At 56.4% G+C, this 17,992-nt stretch overlaps 7 protein-coding genes across 7 annotated transcripts; 2 read left to right on the top strand and 5 right to left on the bottom strand.

Annotated features, from left to right (window-relative positions):
- Positions 1-64: 64 nt before the first annotated feature.
- On the bottom strand, positions 65-1,686 carry JCM15063_004997 (uncharacterized protein; the record flags this gene model as incomplete). Its single annotated transcript, XM_076676100.1, has 3 exons — positions 65-877; positions 933-1,079; positions 1,165-1,686. 3 exons carry the CDS (start codon positions 1,684-1,686, stop codon positions 65-67), a joined length of 1,482 nt encoding a protein of 493 aa, XP_076536638.1.
- A 163-nt stretch (positions 1,687-1,849) lies between these two features.
- Positions 1,850-5,588, top strand: JCM15063_004996 (uncharacterized protein; the record flags this gene model as incomplete). The annotated part of the gene is made up of 10 exons (XM_076676099.1): positions 1,850-3,447; positions 3,524-3,900; positions 3,975-4,197; positions 4,273-4,505; positions 4,594-4,900; positions 4,981-5,047; positions 5,119-5,126; positions 5,185-5,340; positions 5,416-5,438; positions 5,521-5,588. The coding sequence occupies 10 exons, from the start codon at positions 1,850-1,852 to the stop codon at positions 5,586-5,588; spliced, it is 3,060 nt and encodes a 1,019-aa protein (XP_076536637.1).
- A 175-nt stretch (positions 5,589-5,763) lies between these two features.
- On the bottom strand, positions 5,764-6,738 carry SFM1 (protein-arginine N-methyltransferase SFM1; the record flags this gene model as incomplete). The annotated part of the gene is made up of 5 exons (XM_076676098.1): positions 5,764-5,951; positions 6,029-6,139; positions 6,205-6,239; positions 6,318-6,624; positions 6,720-6,738. The coding sequence occupies 5 exons, from the start codon at positions 6,736-6,738 to the stop codon at positions 5,764-5,766; spliced, it is 660 nt and encodes a 219-aa protein (XP_076536636.1).
- Positions 6,739-7,242: 504 nt separating this feature from the next.
- JCM15063_004994 (uncharacterized protein) lies at positions 7,243-10,088 on the top strand (the record flags this gene model as incomplete). Its single annotated transcript, XM_076676097.1, has 6 exons — positions 7,243-8,236; positions 8,304-8,962; positions 9,027-9,104; positions 9,196-9,695; positions 9,777-9,891; positions 9,972-10,088. 6 exons carry the CDS (start codon positions 7,243-7,245, stop codon positions 10,086-10,088), a joined length of 2,463 nt encoding a protein of 820 aa, XP_076536635.1.
- Positions 10,089-10,513: 425 nt separating this feature from the next.
- Positions 10,514-12,754, bottom strand: JCM15063_004993 (uncharacterized protein; the record flags this gene model as incomplete). Its single annotated transcript, XM_076676096.1, has 2 exons — positions 10,514-12,616; positions 12,686-12,754. The coding sequence occupies 2 exons, from the start codon at positions 12,752-12,754 to the stop codon at positions 10,514-10,516; spliced, it is 2,172 nt and encodes a 723-aa protein (XP_076536634.1).
- Positions 12,755-13,491: 737 nt separating this feature from the next.
- JCM15063_004992 (uncharacterized protein) lies at positions 13,492-14,517 on the bottom strand (the record flags this gene model as incomplete). The annotated part of the gene is made up of 1 exon (XM_076676095.1): positions 13,492-14,517. One exon carries the CDS (start codon positions 14,515-14,517, stop codon positions 13,492-13,494), a length of 1,026 nt encoding a protein of 341 aa, XP_076536633.1.
- An 882-nt stretch (positions 14,518-15,399) lies between these two features.
- Positions 15,400-16,826, bottom strand: JCM15063_004991 (uncharacterized protein; the record flags this gene model as incomplete). Its single annotated transcript, XM_076676094.1, has 2 exons — positions 15,400-16,710; positions 16,785-16,826. The coding sequence occupies 2 exons, from the start codon at positions 16,824-16,826 to the stop codon at positions 15,400-15,402; spliced, it is 1,353 nt and encodes a 450-aa protein (XP_076536632.1).
- Positions 16,827-17,992: the final 1,166 nt, after the last annotated feature.

The following is a 17,992-nucleotide window of genomic DNA, read 5'->3' as shown; positions in this document are numbered from 1 at the left end:
TACGCGCCATCCTGCACCAGGCTGACAAGGATCACAAAGTCGCGGCAATTGAGCTGTATTTTCATCATGCTTCTATCACTTTGTCCTTCATGCTGCCTTTGCCTCTCGCGAGATCCACCTCAGTCCAAGCTACCTTGGCTCGCTCGACACATTCATACTCTTCCTGCGACTCGGTACGGTCTCGGTACGCCTCCTCGAACCGCTCGACTTGTTGCTCGAACGCACGGGGTCCGTCCGTTACGAGCACCCTCCGGATTGAACTCATGAACGCTTGCATGACGAGTTGATTGTGGATCGACAAGATCACGTGTGCTGTCATCTCGTGCGCAAGCAAGAGGTGATGCACGTAAGACCTCGTCGGTACCGCCGGTCCGAATGGGTGATCATCGTCCCGACCCTCGGGGGCCAAGGTCGATGTCGAGAGCGCAGAGAAGTCGAGCGCATGTCGGGTTTCGAACAAGTTGATCCCGACGTCGAGCGATGGCGTGGGTCCGGGTTGTCCAGCGTCGCGAGTTGGCGGGACGGGGAAATCGAAATCGAGTGCGATGCCGTACGTCGCGCAGGACTGACTCCATTCCTCGACGAAAACGTCGATCCCGACGTCTCGAATCGCGCGCAAGATTGCGTGAGGTCCGCGAGGAGCAAGGGCAATTCGAGGTTTCGATTGCGGGAGAGGGGCCAGTGAGGCTTCGAGCAATTCTCGAGACACGCTCAAGCTCGGCACGACGTAGCCCGAGAGGTACGTATCGGTCGGATCCTCGGTGGTCGCAGCGGCGGTCGCGCGACTCGAAGGCACCCCGACGAGCGCGAGAGAGAATTCGGACCTGCGTGCGAGATCGTCGCTTCCGACGAGAGTCGCAAACACGTTGGTGCGATCCTGCCAATCCCAGGTATTAGTTTTTCATTCTCGCGCGCGAAACGAGAAAACGCACTCGGGCTCGCCGCGCCACTTGGTCGAGCCAGGTGTAACTGCGCCGGACGCTCTTCTCGAGCCGTTTCTTGCTCGGATGGGGATCCAAGGGTTCATCGGCGAGGGCAAACAAAAGGTCCGGGGGTCTCGGCAGAGTCCAGTCGATATACTGATCGGGCGAAACCTTTTCGAGCACGACGCTTACAGGGTCAACGAGAGGTGAGGGGTACGAGGGAACAGAACGGTCTACGTACCCTGACGATACCTCTGCTCCCGAGAGCAACTGCAAAGTTGTCCGAGTTTGGCGGTTCTGCGCGAGGCTGATCTCTCGCGAGAGGGGGTCTCAGTGCGAGCGAGACGATGACTTTGTCTCGAGGCTGGGGTCGCCTTGCCGCTTGGGTCCGATTGCCTGCGGTCGGATCCGACGCGTAATCCAGGCGCGCACCGGTCTGAGCTGGTGCGAGACCGAGAAAGTGATCGAGCGCGAACGGCGCGCGGGAGAATGCGGGTGGTTGCGAGTCGAGGAAATGTTCGAGCGCGAGGTGACAGCTCGCGAGGCCGCACCGAGCAAAGTTGTCTGGAGTGAGGTGGTTCACTGCGCCCCGTGAAGCAGTCGGAATGAGCGCGGGCGTGTCGAGATGGCTCGTGCGGGTACCATCGTGGCGCGACGAGAAGGTCAACGTGCCCGAGCGACATGTTGAACGAACGTCCTCGAGCGCGAACGAGACGACTGGAGCGGCATACGCGTCTTCACCATGCTCGCTCGCATTCACCATGATGTGCTGCACGTGACCCAGTCAGGCGGAGAGTGATCGAACACGACGAGAATATTGATCAAGCGTGTCGCAGTCGCCCTCCACCGCCTCGCGTGCTCGTCTCGCTATCCAGCCCTATCCAGGAAGCTCGGCATCAGGATCAGGCTCCGTCAGGTCAGTAGCGATGTACTCGCCCGCGTCGAGTGGCTCGTCGCGCGCACTGCACAATCACTCGCCCGTCCACCGCCTGCACTCGCGTCCGCCGACATCGCTGCGCCGCTTCCTGCCATCGTCCCGTTCGCTCCGACTGCATCCAATCTTCCTGATCCCGATCTTCCTCCTCGGCACCCTTTTCTCGCCATTCACCTCGTCGCCCGGGGCAGCCGACCGCCAACTCGAACCAGTGTACAACCGCGACGACTATGCGTTCGACCCCGACGTCGCATTTGCCGCCCCCGATGCCCCGCCCCTCCTGCTAGTCGACGACGATGGCGACGAGAGCGGCCATCTGTTCGGCAAGGCGACTTCCGACCGCGTCCTCGCCCGCGACAGCCACGGCGAAGGGCAGGACGAGTCTGAATGGTGGGACCCGGCCGTGACATCCTCTCGCCTCGACCCAACCGGTCCATTCTTCGAGCGCGACGGACTCCTGTACTTCTCTTCGACTCGGAACACGATCCCGCGCCTCGAACCTGCGCCCGAGTTCCCACTCGCACGTCCGCGCACGAACCCGCCCTTGAACTTGCCTTCGAAGAACGACCCTCGCCGACCACCTGCTGCTCCTCGTGTTCCGGAACCTCCCTCCGACTGGCTCGTACCGGGAGACCTCTTCAAAGCTCCATCAGAACGCACCAAGGCCCAACCTCGCGCCAAACCCGCCGCACCTCTTGCCGCCGGGGTCAAACCTCCTGGTGCGGCGAAACGGGTGCCGATTCGTGACCGCATCCCGTTGCACGAACGCGAGGCGTTGAAACGCAAGATTGGTCAGAACGCGCAGATGGCCCAGCTGGCCAAGAAGGAAGGGAAACCGTTCCGACCGAACAAACCGCAGGAGCTCGTCCTCGCCGAACTCGAGTACGAGAAGGAGAAGGAGCGCAAACGCAAAGAGGATGAGGACGCGCGATTCCGGCAAGCCGTGTGGGCTCAAGTTTTGCCCGACGACGACAAGCGCGTTCTCGGACTCGACGATGACGACGCACTCTCACGACAGCAGGGTGTAGCAGACGAAGACGATGGAGAATTGAGCGACGAGGCCATCTTGGAGGCAGTCAAGGACTTGAGCCCTCAGGAACGTAGCTTGCTGAGCGTCGAGGAGCAAGACATCATTCGAGAACTCGAGCTCAAATATCCTCACCTCGTTCAACGTCCATTGCAGCAACCGCAGCAACCGAGAAGGGGCAATTTCAGGGACAGAGCGCACGATCAGGAGAAACCCGTGTTCAACCCTCTCAATGCGGCAGGAAGGGGACCAAAAGGCAAGCGATCCGAAATCATTTTGCCAGAAACAGGAGACGAGGAGGACACGGCGAGTCAGTTCGTAAGGCGCGCGATCGCACCTGATGACGACGACAACGACAAACCGTCGTTGTCCAACTCGGATCTGACGGCGCGAGAGATCAAGAAGGACGTACCCGATCGGATTCACCCTATCGAGTACCTCGTCGAGCAAGCGGAAGAGAGGTGGCAAGACATGCTCAGGAGACAGAGTCAGACCCTCGAACAAGCTGTCGAGGAGTACGAACGTCGGTACGGGTTCAAACCTCCCGTTGGGTTCGACAGTTGGTCAGTCTTTCTCCCCCGGACTTTCGTCTTTCGCGCTGTAGCCGACTAGGTTTGCTCACGAGGGAGAACCGTGTAGGTGGAGATACGCGATGGAGAATCGAGTCGTGCTCGTGGACGAGTACGATCAGATCCATCTCGACTTGCTACCGTTCCGCGCGCTAGCTCCCGCCGAATTCCGCAAGCGATCGGCCGCTCTGCAGACCGATTCTCGCCTGCCCTGGTTCAAACACTCTTTCGGACTCGGGATCAAGTCGGGTGCAGTCAAGAAATACACAACGGGAGGATCCGGTGGAGGAGGTCCTCGAATGGAAGATCTGATGGACATTCTAGGCGAATTTGCCGAGATGCTGCCCGAGGATGTCGAGATGAGGTTCATGACCGGAGATGAACCCGGAGTCGTGATCAGTGGCGAGGCGAGACAGCTGTACGAACAGTATGCCGGGGAAGGGAAATGTTGGTTTTTCTCCAAAATTCTCGTCAAACGCGCTTCTTATCTCAAGATCTGACCTCGCGCTGGTCTCCAACAGATCTCTCCAACGAGCAAGCGACAGATACGTTTGAACCGAACGGCTTGAACCCGTGGGAATCGCTGTGCGCACCAAACTCGACCGCTCGAAGGGTTGCGGAAGCACTTCCAGTCGACACCCCTCGAGGTACTCACTTGCACTCGTTCGTGAACCTCGAGCATGAGAAATCGATGAGTCTCTGCGACCACCCCGAACTGAAAGATTTGAACGGGTTCACCAGTTGGTCAGTTTTCTGTTCTCATCTCTCAACCTTGTCTCGGTCTGACATTTCCTGCGATACGACATCCTGTGTTTCCAGGTCGGGACCACGTCCGTACTTGTTGTATCCCATGTTCAGCTTCGCAAAGACGTCGGTCCATGCCGATCTGTTGGTCCCTTCAATCTCGAACGATTACTACACGCCCGTCGGCAAGGATCCGACGTGGGAAGGCAAACGTCACAACAAGGTCCTGTGGCGCGGGGAATCGACAGGAGCTTGGCATGCCAAAGGTACTGGGTGGAGAAGCGCGCAGAGGGCAAGATTGGTCACATGTTGAGTCTCTTCTTGCAAACCCGATTTCCCCATCCTGACTACCGCAAGAGCTGGAAAGATGCTGACAAACCGACGAAACATGAACAGTAGCCAATTCGGATCAGGAACGAGATCAACTCGTGCACTTTGCATCGACGAAACATGCCGATTCGATCCGAGCGAGTGTCGTACCGAGTGCGTCGAGCGTCACCTCGTTCTACTTGGACGTGGCATACGTTGGAGGACCGGTTCAGTGCGCGCATTCGAGCGAAGACAAGACGTGCTCCGACATGTTGCACGATCCCAAATTGAGGTGGGACGAAAAGGGGTACAAGACTCCTGAAGAGGAGAACATGTACAAATATGTGCTCGACGTCGACGCCAACTACCCGAGTGGCAAGTTCAAGCGATACATGTAAGTCGGGCAGATCTCGCTCCCTGGCTTCTTGTTGGAGTAGCTGGAGTTTTGATGAAGGAGTGCTTGACTCTTTGCAGGAGCTCAAGATCACTGGTATTCAAATCTACCATCTTCCCCGAATGGTATTCCAAACGGATCATGCCGGTAAGACCTTCCCCGATCCTTGCATCGTATGAACGAACCACTCACGAGTTTGCATGTACTATCAAATACAGTGGTACCAGTAAGCGATTCTTTTCTGAATCACTTTTGAAACTCCGACTGACAGTTCGTTCCTCTAGTTACATCCCGATCAAATCCGACTACTCGGATCTGGTTGATGTCGCCGCGTTCTTTATCGGTGCTCCTGATGGAACGAACGCGCACGATAAACTTGCGAAACGGTTGGCGATCAACGGACAGAAATGGTCGAACGAACATTGGAGAGAAGTCGACATGTACGCTTGTTCCTTCCTTCTTTTGAGGAACCGTCGTTTTTCTCACTATCTTTTTGCGATTCTTTGAACAAATAGGGCGGCGTACATGTTTCGACTATGTAAGGGATCATTTATTCTTCCCGAATTGGCATCAGGAATCTCAAACGTTGCTGACTCGCCTGATTTCTGTATTGAACACAGATTTGGAGTATGCCAGGTTGTTGCACCGAGACGAAAACGATCCCACTTCGATGGATTATTCCCCTTGAACAGATACCCCTTTACAGCCTTATGGAACGCTTTCTTTTGTTATGTCTTTGCATTGGTCATTCTTCAGTCTAGAAAGCAATTCTCTCTCTCGCAACCTCGGGAAACTGGAACAGGAAATTCAATGTAGCCTCGAGAGTACCCATACTGGTTCAAAGAGTGGGTATTTGCATTTCTTTAAAAATCATCCATCTCTCGATCCATGTCATCCCGCAAATGCTCGCGCATACCATCAGGCAAGATGGGTTCTCTCGTGACGGGATCAACGACGTATCGGAACGGCATCTCGACCGATTCGTTCTCGTACCCTTTCCCTGGGAACTTGATCGTCGGGTGATCGACGAATTCAATGTCTTCAAGTTTCCCTGTCATAGCGGGGAAAAGACTAGTCAGTACAAGGAGAGAGAAAGAGAGAGAGAGTAAAGGAAGGAAAGGACGAAACTGCGATCTTGGACACAAATCTTGGTCACTCCGAGTGCCGTGTCGGTTGTCATTTGCACCGGACCGAGGTGACGAGAAGGGTATCCATCTCGTCTCAGGATTCCCGTACGATCTGCAAACCCATTCGTTGTGAGCTACTTGAATGGGAACCACGAGGCAAGAGGGTGGTGTATGTACCTCGTGGAGGGTCATCTCCCAAAATACCTCCGAATCTGTTTCAGCAAAACAAAGGAAACCAATGGTTCAGGGTTCTTGAGCAATGATCGGATATCGTTCCCAAACAAGCGTACAGGAACCAATCAAAGTCGTCACCATCTTGAGGACCGATCACGTGTTCAGCTCGAGGGTCCAACAAGCACACTTTGTTCAACTCGACGGATTGTTCCTGCATGAGTTGTCGGACCGATTTCGTCTCGATTCGAAACCGGTTCGGATCGATCCCTTTCGCGACGAGTTGTTCCCGCAACGATTCGACGGACGATGGGGACAAGGACGAGAAGATGACGGTTGAAGGTGCGCTCACTTTGAGCATCTGGGCGTACTCGAGGGCAATCCAGTGAGGGAACGTCGAGTTGGGGTTGTCCTCCTCCATGTGCTCTTTTGAGAGGGAGGAAGTGCGACAGAAAGGACGAAATGTCGAATGAAAGTCAGAACGGAGGATCATCCTGAAGTCGTAGCGGTGGACAGCGTACCAATGACATAGGTCGGCATTCTTGCAAGGTCCTGCGAAGACAATGGACGAGTTAACACGACAGAGCTGCATGACGGCAGGACAGGAGAGAACAAGAAGCTGCGATAGAAGGGGCAGGGACTGGGAGCAAACGATGCGCCATGGTAGAGGAGACTGATGATTGCAAGAATTGAGGACACTTACGCTCGCACAGGGTGTGGTCGAGGTTAGTCAAGAGAACAGAGATCAAGCAGTTCAGATGATGAAAATAATTAGTGCTCCTCCCGTAGCTCGACTCTCGAGCGAGCGCGACTAAGCCATAGCTACTAGTTATAGTGTATTACTTTATCTGGTCCCATCTCTGAAATTAAGTGAGGTCGGCGACGCGCGAGGTTGTTTGTTTACTCCGAGTTGGCGGATCTATGCGCGGATTGTCCCTCCCTCTCCTCGCTCACTCGCACGCCGGGTCTCACAGCACGCGCGTGGCTCGTAGTGCTTCCGACTGCGACTGTACCTCGACCGACTGGGTGTCGCCCTCGCCGAGCATGGCGACCATGACCTCGACTCCGCGCGCGCATCCACACTCGCTCGCCTCGCGCCGCAACCCGCCCTTCTCGATCATGACCGACACGCCTACTCCAGCATCGTCTACGTCCGCGTCCGCGTCTGCGTCTCTCTCGCATGCCAAACGCAGCACCCTGCTCGATTCACTCAACCACCACTCGCACTCGCATTCACAGTCGCACTCGCGCACTCATTCCCACTCAAGGCCACTCAAACCCATCTCGGCCTCGACCCTCCGACTGGACCACCTTGAACCGATCCATCCAGACGACACCGAGCTCGAACGCCAAGAGCATGAGCGCTCATTCGAACGCATGATCCACCACCTCCAACAAGCAACCGTGTCGGCCTCGTCTGCATCGTCGAGTGCGTCGTCACACTTTCAGGACGAGTCTGCGTCGAGCGACGAACCTCATCAAGAGCACGACGACGATGACGACGACGAGGAGGACGGCAGTATCAGGATCGGCCTCTCGGGCGTACGCTACCACTCTCGGCCCATGCCCGACGACGACCCCGACGACTTGACCTACATGACCATCCCAGCTGCGCCGTCTCCAGCAAAGGAGAACGTCCCGTTCCTGTCGACCCTGTCCCCGCGTCCACTCGCGCCGCCCCCTCCTCTCGTCTCGGCCACCAAAACGTACACGCAGTCGCCGCTGAACCCGGTCCGCAACTCGCCTGTGCTCGCCCGTCCTGTCCAAGCGATCAACGCTCGTCGAGCGGGAGCACCCGTCACGATCGAGGAAGTGTCCGACCACGAACCGACCCTCGCGCGTCCTCCTCGCGTGCGGACGACACCATCGAAACGCGCCTCTGCGACTCTGCCGGATGACAGCGTCGACAGGTTGCCCAACATGACCTTCCTGACCGAAGCCCTCGCAAGTCCCCCTCCTCCTCCTCGTGCACGTGCCTTGGCCCCTCGCTCGGCCGCGACTTCTTCAACGGCAAACTCGAGCCTCAAATCGAAAGAAGGTACGTCGACGCCAGAGTCCCTACATCCTCGGTAAGCGAAGCTAACCATTGCACCACTTTTGGGTAGCACCTTTGATCGAAGGAGCGCTGTCTCGGTTAAACTCGAAACTCGCTTCGCTCGAACTCGAGAACCAACAGTCTTGCGAACGTGTTAAGCACCTCGAGCTCCAACTCGAGCACGTGAGGCAACAGCAGCATCAAACCACTCGCGAGAACGACGATGCCGAACTCGAGTACAGGCGAGAGATGAAAGCGTTGTTGGACGGAGAACGCGAGCGAAGGTCTGAATTGGAACGACTCGTGCAGCAGTTGATGCTCACCACGACTGCCCCCGCCGCCGCTGCTGCTACTGAACCGACTCCGGCCCAGACCTCAGCACCAGAACAATCCGCATCGAAGCGTACCCCGCAGCATTCGACGGTTGAACGACCTTGCCGAACGGCGATCGAACTCAAAGACGAGGTCAAAGACCTCAGGTTTGGGTTGCAGTCGCTAGGGTACGAGGTCGAAGGGGTCAAAGGAGTTGTCGAAGGTTTGTTGCGCGACAAGGAAGTCAAGGTTCGTGAAACGGCGTGGAACCAAGAAGAAAATGAACGCATCCATCAACTCTCGACGTCTCATGTCAGGCGGCAAGACCCGGGACCGAACACTCCTCCGTCAGAGCGACTGCACAACCCTGAACACTATGATGATACCGAACACGACAGCCGGAGCAGTGTCGTCAGTGTCAGTCTTTTCTTCTGCTTTCTTTTGAGTCCCAAGTCGTCCACTGAAACGATTCTAGCGACAGGCTCACGACCTGGACAAGCTGCGCCGAGAACAACAAGTCGAGATCGAGAGACGTACCCCTCGCAAACATCATTCCAAGGTATCTCACGCCCTCTCCTTCTCGGCTCTCTCGAAACGAGCATGGATTGCTAATAAAAGCGAGTCTTTCGTTCGATTGTCTAACCTTGCAGCGTCAAGCTCGCGCGAGACCGGTTTCAGTCTTGGCATCTTCCGAAGGTTCCGATTACGATTCGACCTATGTTCCACCCTCGCTCGCATCATCATACTCTTCCGCCCGTTCGACCTCCACCATCCTGACCGAACCTTCTTCCGTATCTTCCGTAGCTTCTTCCGATCGGGAAGAAGGTTCGCCGGACCCAGCTCAACCCGATTTCGACCGGGCCGAAAAGATCTTCCGAGAAGTGGTCGACGGACGTGCCGAGCGCAGGAAGAGACGAGAACAGTCCAAGAAGGAGTTTGCCGTGCGTCAGGACCAGGCAGAACTGTGTAAAAAATGTTTGGGGAAACGACGAGAGCGAGACGATGTTGAGGACAAGCACAAGGAGGAACAAGAAAGACTCGAGCGGGAGGAGAAGAAGGTCAGGAGGCAACGGAGAGAACGTGAACAACATCGACTCACGCTACAAACCGTGCTTGAACGGTTGGAACTCGAATTCAAGAACCAGAAAAAGTCAGTACTTCTCTACTGTCTGTCTCGACTCGCATCAGAAGAGGTCCGCAGACTGAACCTGGGTCTTTTCTGTTCACACAGAATCTATCTCGAGTTGACGGTCGAGTACCAGTCGATGGGTTCGAGAAGTTCAACCAAGAAGAGGCGGGCTTTGGCACAACACCTCAAAATGAGTATCGACGTACTCGAAGAAAAAGTACGCACCAACTCTTGCTCTCTCCTATCTCTACAAAACAAATCCACAGGTTTTTCTAATCGGTTGTGTTGCTCCCTCAGGCACGAGAGGTGAAACAGTATGCAGATGCGCTCGAGGATTTGTACCACTCTGCACCCGACCCTCACTCGGCCACTGCTCACTCACACAATCACCACGACCACCACCGCCGCAGCTGATTCCACTTTGCGAAGCAGCTAGTCCGGTATGATACCTATATGATACCCCCTCTTCCTATCCCTTGTTTCCTTTCTTTGGACTTGCTTCTCTCACTCTCTTCCCCTATTTTTTCGTCTTTCTCAATCGATCTCGCTCAGGGTCTCCTGCGCTACTTTCTTTTTTGCTACCACCCATTTACTGTATTTTTCTCGATTCGTTCGACAGTGTTCTTCGTCGATCGGAACTCGAAATGATCTACTCTTTCGTTTTTGGGGCGAACCAAGACCGTTTCTGAAGAAGAGGGACCACGGGATAGATGCTGTATTGACAAGAAAGTGTGATAGCTACAAGTGATTATTGAGGAGTACTAGGGGAACCAGCCCCTTTGAGAGCAAACGCTACAAGGCAAAAAAAGAAAAAGGAAAGGGAAGAGCTATCATCTACTTTAGATTTCGCTATCGGCAATACTGCCAGCATCATCATCATCTTGTTCGGAACCCGAATCGTCACTGTCTTTTGCCCAATCTCGAATCATCCCTTCGTGAGGCAACTCTTCACCCATCAACGCTTGTACCAAGAAGTAACTACGACCTCGAGCCGCTCGTTCCGCTCGAGACATGGTTGTGCTGTTGGTAGGTCGAGGTCTAGCGAACGCGGCGAGGTTGTCACTCTCGGATTTGCGACGAATTGTCAAAGGCACGGGCGCGTCGTCACTGCTGCTGCAGTTTGAAGCGATTGATGCGAGAGCGAGGGGATCGAGTTTGGGAGGATGTTCGGTAGATGGAGTCGATGGGAATTGGTTGAGGTTGAACGAGACGGATTTCGTGCTCGTACTCGAAGACCTCGAGTGTGCCGAACGCGCGAGCGAGTGCACCGAATGAATCGAAGATGTCGACACGAGCGAAGGTTTGCGTGACGACGAACTGACAAGCGAGGCCTTGCGGAATTGGATCGGTTCTTGTTCTGCGAGTTGGATCGACACTTCGTCGATGAACGAGGCCGAGGACGTCGGGGGAGTCGAAGTCGTCGCGCACGACTCACCCGATGTCGACGAAGTCGGCGAGTCGAGAGGGGACGTGCTACAGGATGCACGGGCATTCGAAGGTGGAAGAGTCGGTGTACGATCTGGCACAGGTGTATCCTCGACATTGGCGATCAACGCTGGCGAGAGCTCGCGGTTTTCCGACGACGCACGTGGGAGAGTGAGCGCGACCGGAGTCGGTGGGATCTCGAAAGGACGCATCTGCGGCGTGTCGTACGGGGAAGGGTCAAGGAATGGCAGGTCGTAGTTGACGGCGATGGCAGGACCGAGGGCAAGGCCGTGCGACCGCTCGAGTTCTCCAAGATGACGATCGATCGCATCCTGCAGATCCTCTTCAGTCTCCTTGATCTCCTCGACATACAGAGACGAGCGACTCTCGTCCCGCTTGTGCTGAAGCGGCGCATTGTGACGAGCGCGAGTGTCGAACGATGCAATCGAGTAGACCGAAGGCGAAGGTTCGACGCGATCAAAGCTCTCGCGAGCCGGTGGACCGCCAAACATGCCAGTGAATGAGGCGTAGGCCTGTGGCGGTGTAGTCGCTGAGAATCGACGCGACGACGGTGACACTGGCGGAGGCAAGAACCAGTCGGGAGTTTGTGTCGCCTGGTGGACTGTCGGACGCAGACAGTAGATACCAGCCCCGGGAAGAGCCGCGGCGGAAGACGAACGAGCAGAAGTGTCCGAACGGCTGGTCCAAGCTGCTACTGCTGGCGTGACCAATGTGGTAGTGGCACTGAGCTTGTTCGAGGCTTGTTGAACTGACTCTCGATTGCGAAGAGCCGATTTGGGTGGACGAGCAAGGGAACCGAGGTCAGATTCGACTACCGCCATGGTGTGGCATCTCGTAGGGTCGCGGCGGTTCGCTCCCCGGAGTTTCAGTGCCGGATCAGACTCGGACGAAGCCGAGATGCTCGCACGAGCACGCATCAGCCGATCGCGGTCGGTGTCGAGGCGAAGCTGCTCGACGGGACGAGGGTCATTGTCGAGCTTGGATGACTTGACCTGCAAGTCATCAATTGGCGACAATCGAGAGTGGCGAGCGTGCGAGACATTCGCGAGTACTCTGAATTCGGTGGGAGGGGAGTTGCGTATAGCCTGAACCGGCGAGAGGTCAAGCGCGATACCAAGGCCATCGATCGGAATTGCCGAAGTAATTTGCGGCGCGCGACCTTGAGCGACCGATGCAGGAGGGATTGGTGGCAGTGGAGGCGATGTGCCGACGGCGCCAGCGCCAATGTGTGAGCGGCGGGGAACCAGTCCCTCGGCCGCGGCGGTCTGCGGTTTGTTGCTTCGTCCATACTCGCGGGTTGCGGTCCCGATCGACGATTGACGGATGATATCTGGAGGAGGGCCAAGCTGCCCGCGACTCGAATGCAAAGACGCTACGGCATAACTGGGAAGCGAAGACGGCGAAGATCCAGGCGACCGGCGAGTAGGTTCAACAACGGAAACGGGCTTCGCTTGCGAAGGAGGTTTCAAGAATGTCTTGCGGAATGCGAGGGACATCTGGCGAGACAACAAGAGGGAGATTAGTTCATTGAGAGCATTCGGCGAGAAGAAGGTCGCGCGAGTTACCCGATTCTTGACGTTGTCATTCTTCTTGAGCTTCCTAGGACCAGCCTGGAGGGGTTCCGGGGTCGACATCGTGGTAGTCGCACAGCGAGAAGGGTCTTCCGTTCGATTCGATGGGGAGAAGCAAGAGGAGAGACGACGCCCGCGCGAAGCGGGTCGGCGGTACTCCCCGGCAGCGGGTAACGCACAGCGAATGAACGCACCGGGCCAGGGAAGGATCGCGACAAGCTTGTTACCTGCTGCCCTCGTGCACCGCGGGATTCATTCTGCATTCGGAAACATTTCGACGGAACGGGAAAGGACGATGAATGAAACTGCTGTCTTCGTCAGACGATTGCCCTGTTGAGGCTAGATTGTGCCATGTGTCTGTACCCTGTGCGCGCAAGTGATGCGCGATCGACCGGGGCAGTGAAGGTGCAGTGTAGGCGAATACCGCAAGGGCATAAAACGCGATGCAGCCGCTCGCCGAGGTTTCTGCACCCAAGAAGGTCGACAAAGCGCGAGACACTGTACACATGCCAGGACAGGCCAAATGTACATGCTCGTATCGAATGCGTCTACGAAAGGACCTACTGACCTGGATCAGACGGGGTCACTCGGCGCGGTTAATTTGCGTACGTGGCGAGCTCAAAAGTCTCCCAGTCGCGGAGGTACAGCGAAAGAGCTTGCGTCGCTCGTGAATATGTTTCACGAAATGTTGAAGCATCTTACAGAGATCGTGGGCGTGTGACAATTCCAACAGCAATCAAATATTCTGCAGATTTACGAGAACAGAGTTTCTCGTCCGGGCACGATCATGTACCCCAGGTTCAAGGTAATTGTGGCAGCCGTATCACGAGTACGTCGCCATCGTCCTCGTTTTCTGACTCGAAAGAGCCCATCTGAGCTGCCGGGGTTGAACGGGACGAATCAAACACGAATGGACGACCTCCGGATTCAAGCCTGAGGAGACTCTTGCGATCTGTTGGCGGTAGGACGCGAGGTACACGTAGCGTAGGCGATGGGCAGCTATCCGATGAGGAAGAGGAAGAGGAAGCCGAGACATTCGCGTTCGCGTTGAAGTATGAAGAATAGGTCGAGAAGGCAGGCGAAGAAGATTCATATTCGACCCTGACAAAGCTGTCGTCGTCGTCGAATCGTGGCGTTCCTTCGGGAAACAGGGTCGGAAGCCAAGGTAGTTCGAGCTCGGGGAGGGGCGACTTGGTAGAGCTCCGTTCAGGGAGTGGCCTTTGTAACCCGCGCGAGGTGATGCGGGATAATCGTGTGGTCGCGACCGTACTCCAATTGTACGTTTTGGGAGAAGAAAGGGAGGGGGAGCTTGCGGGCGAATTGCACCACCAGGGTAGCGGTTCCTGTACCCGTAGATCGACCGTGCTCGTCCACAATCCGTCGACAATTTCGCAAACAGGCTTTCCTCTCGAGTCCACCACGTCCACGTCTAGCTGCATGTCGTGTTCGGATGACGAGGCGGTTGCAAATGGTGTCCAACTCAGGGCGTACGCGGTGGCATCCTCAATCACCGGGACAGCTTTGCGGCGAATCGAGCGACCAGACGCAGACGAGGAACTACGGATCGAGAGGCTTGGGCTGAGATGAGCCGGTGCCGCGAATGTCGGTGAAGATAAGGGTATTGGCGAGAGTGTCGAGGCGAAGGAAGTTTGCACAGGAGATGGTGGACAGCTGCTTTGTCGTGCTGGCGTTGCACAAGGCGGACTGTTCGTGTTGCTGGTTTGACCAGAGACAGCCCTGGACATCCTCTTGACGAACCCTCTTGAGGCGACCTCTTTGCGAAACATGTTCATCGAACGACGACTCCGCGTATGAGAAGGTTCCATCTCGGCGGTGTATGTGCCCGGCCTACGGCGACGGAGTCGACTTGGACCTTGCTGTTGGGACAAGATGTAGAGGTGAAGGAAAGACGCCTCTTCGCACCTGGCTTGTTGCGCGAGCGTGATGGAACTTCACCCGGAGACCCGCCTGGAACTGCAGAAGGTCACTTTTGAATTTCGCTTCTGCGAATGAAATTGAGACACCTCGGACTTACCCTTTTGGAAACGATCGCCCTGGCCACGACTTGCGTCGGCTCTCCTGCTCTGCAGATCCTTCTGGGCTTCGAAAGCTTCGACGAGACGGATCCTTCGGACTTCGAAGGTAGCAAGCGTCGATGAGACGGCGAACGCTGCTATGATGGCGGAGCTTGATTATCCTCGAGAAGCTTGCTCGTACCTGTGTCGAGTCGAGACGTCCGTACTGAGGGATTTGTGGAGTCGAGCAACGGTTGATGGAATTGCGGGTTCCGTTCCGTTCCGTCAGGGTCTGGACAGCTCGTGAGATCTTCCTGGGGATCCGTCTGCCCTCTAGGCTGCTTGTGCGCAAATCGCGCGAGGCCTGCAGCTATGATGTGTAGCTCCGAAAATAAGGCGACCGTTGAACGAGTGCTAAAAAGTCGGACCTCTGGCTCTGGCTTGGAATCGAGTGGCAGACGGTTGAACGACTCTCATTGCGAATACAACCGCCCGGGATCGCATTGAAGGTCTTTAGTGATCTTGAGAGCCAGTACTGTGGACCCGGTCATGATCGAAACTCTGGGTGTCGACGGACCGAGCGCTCCTCTCGAGCATATCTCTCTTGTCAGGAACGGTGGAAGCGGCTTGCATGCGTTCAATGATTGGCAACAACATGAATATGAGACGCGGAGTCAGGAATGTACAAGCTCATCAGGGCAGGCCGGGAGCATCGAGTACGCTCCCGAACGCATGAGCAAAGATGTCCGTGGTTGCGGAAGTCGATACAGGAGAGGGCGTCGAGCGTTGATGAAATATGATGGAACCAGGAGTCAGGAGTCGATGACCTGGGGACGAGTTGTGATATGAGCTCGCCGTGCTGAATCTGCGTTCGCCGCGCGAAAGTAGCGACTGCAAGCTCTGGTTGGCCGAGGGCATCTCGAGGCGGAAATTGGGCAAGATTCGTGTCGGAGCCGGTGCATCATTCGGAGCGGGTGCATCACTCGTGGAAGGTAGAGACAGAGGCGGGACATTGTCGAAGAAGCAGAATCGTGCTGGAGATTGTTCTGCAGTTTGCAGTTGGTCTTCATGTCCCGCTTGCTCTTCTTCCTCGTCGATCTTTGGTCTTGCTTCGATTCCGACAGGACACTGCCGTTCGCATCCCGACGTGCGCCTGGGTGTCGGTGAGGGGAAAACAAGGGGCAGACGCAATCTCTGGACGGGATCGAGATCAGGGAGCGGAAATGGTCTCGCCTGACGAGGCTGTAGGCGTTGCAGCGAGGCCGAGCTGGGACTGTTGAAGAGTGCTGGAGGCTGGAGCTGCGGTGACGTGGTGGAGAGAGGTGGAGAACAGGGCATTTCGTCGCAAAAGGCGGCGCGGCGATCGAGGACTGGTGAGAACAGGGGAGCCGCTGTGAGCGGTGGATTCGGGCAGAATGACGGAGGGATTTCCGAGATATCGCTTGATGGCGATCGACGGGGAGTGAGAGAGGACGTGCGACGCCGAGCGCTCGACGAGCGTCGCCGTTCTGCCTTGATCGACGACAACCTTGACACCCGCACCCGGTCCGTCATCCCCTCTAGCTCGACGGCGCTCTTCCTACGTTTCACAACGCCCTCCTCTCGCGCGATCATTCTGAGCTTGTTGGCCGCAGCGGCCCTCATTTCGCCCGACAGTCGCCTGACTGGGGTCTCGCAGGCGACTTTCGCTTCGACCTCACGAGGCAGGCAAGCGAAGGGGTTGAGGTTGGTGAAGACAAACGGCGGATCCGGTGCGACCGAGGTCGTAACTAGGCGATTTTGATCCGAGGCTGCATCCACATCTCGTGCGCAGGCCCATTGTCGCTTCGAGCTTCTGCGTCTCGGTACGTATATGTCGAGTGGCTCGTCAATCCAAGGTTGCGGGAGCACGACAGCTCTTTCGACGCTAGGATCTAATGCTGGCGGCAGTGCAGAGAGAGGCTGTGGAGTCGAGGCGATGGTCGAGAATGATCGCAGGATGGTGACTGTCGAGCGCGACAAGACCTGAAATTCACGAAGCGGCTTGCTCAGCGGCTGCAGGTTGGAACGCATGCACACGCTGACTTAGCCGAACTCACGCTAGACGCCTTGAGCAAACGTTTCTCGTGCTTCGAAGGCATGCTCCTCGACCGTCGTTGATGCGGGTGTGCCTATATACGTCGACTGCGCGCGAGATAACAGGCTTTAAGGATTGTGTGGGAGAGAAGCAACGAGCGACGGCGACGAGCGGGCTGGCGCGCTCGTCTTGCAAGTGTTTTTGTTTTTGCGCCGTGACTATCCCGCTTCGGAGCGATCGAAAGCAGCGATCCCTGGGAAAGAGGGGGGAAGGCTGGCGTGCAAGGCCGGACCGCTGCCCAAAGAGGCAAGTCCGACGGCTGTTCACGCGCGTCGAAGGCCGCGCCTCGCCGGCCTCGCCCGCTTCGCGCTTCTAGCGCAAGTTGGATAGCTGCTGTACACTTGTACAGTACAGGAATAACATACAGTGGCCATGTGCGCGGTGCGGTGCGAGCGCCGGGAGGTATTTTTATTCTCGCAAATGTTTCACCTTTTGACGGGCGAGAGTCGCGGGTCCTCACGTTCACACTTCATTGTATAGTAGTCTTCCTGTGCAGATAGGAGTAGAGGAAGTCTTGTGGCTGAATGGCGAGGCGCCGGGTGTAATGTTTCGGAGAATCGGATCTACTACATTTGATGAGACTTCCTCTTGTTTCACGCCGAGCATAACGAACCTCAGCATCAGGCCGCTATCGCGCTACGAGCTCGACACACGCGAGTTCGCGGTGACTCTGCCAGTGTGCTCAGCCTCACTGCATCTCTCGCAACTTTGATCGACATCACCCGGCAATACGGAATCGGGTGCGCCGGAACAAGGACACAGACGGATCCCGAAGTGGTGGAACAGTCACTGGAGCACTCAGCGTGAGTCGATCCCGATCTGCGGCGCCCGTGGCGTACGTCTGGGGAGGCGGACAATCGCCAATCCCTCCCTGGCCTCGGACAAGCGAGCTCGCTGCCAACACGGGATGGACAAGGCCTACGCGCATAAGTTGGGCTTCAAGTGCTCAATGCGAAGTTTGGCGGATGCAGGCAGGACAATAGTGAAAGACTCTTGAGAATGCTTGAGACTGATCTTGCCTCGCTGCTCACTCTGACAGATACAGTAGCGGCTCTATCGATCGCTTTGCGCGATGACAGACACGCTTTTGCGGTTGCACGAGGTGCCGCCGATACCATTCGGGGAATATCCCTCTGCGCTCCATGACGACGACATCCTGCCGTCCTGGAG

Source organism: Sporobolomyces koalae (assembly GCF_050403365.1).
Source record: "Sporobolomyces koalae JCM15063 DNA, S_koalae_JCM15063T_v1_ctg3, whole genome shotgun sequence".
In the NCBI taxonomy this organism is placed as follows: Eukaryota; Fungi; Basidiomycota; class Microbotryomycetes; order Sporidiobolales; family Sporidiobolaceae; genus Sporobolomyces; species Sporobolomyces koalae.
The sequence above is the reverse complement of the archived record's forward strand: the minus strand, read 5'-3'. Positions and strand labels throughout refer to the sequence as shown.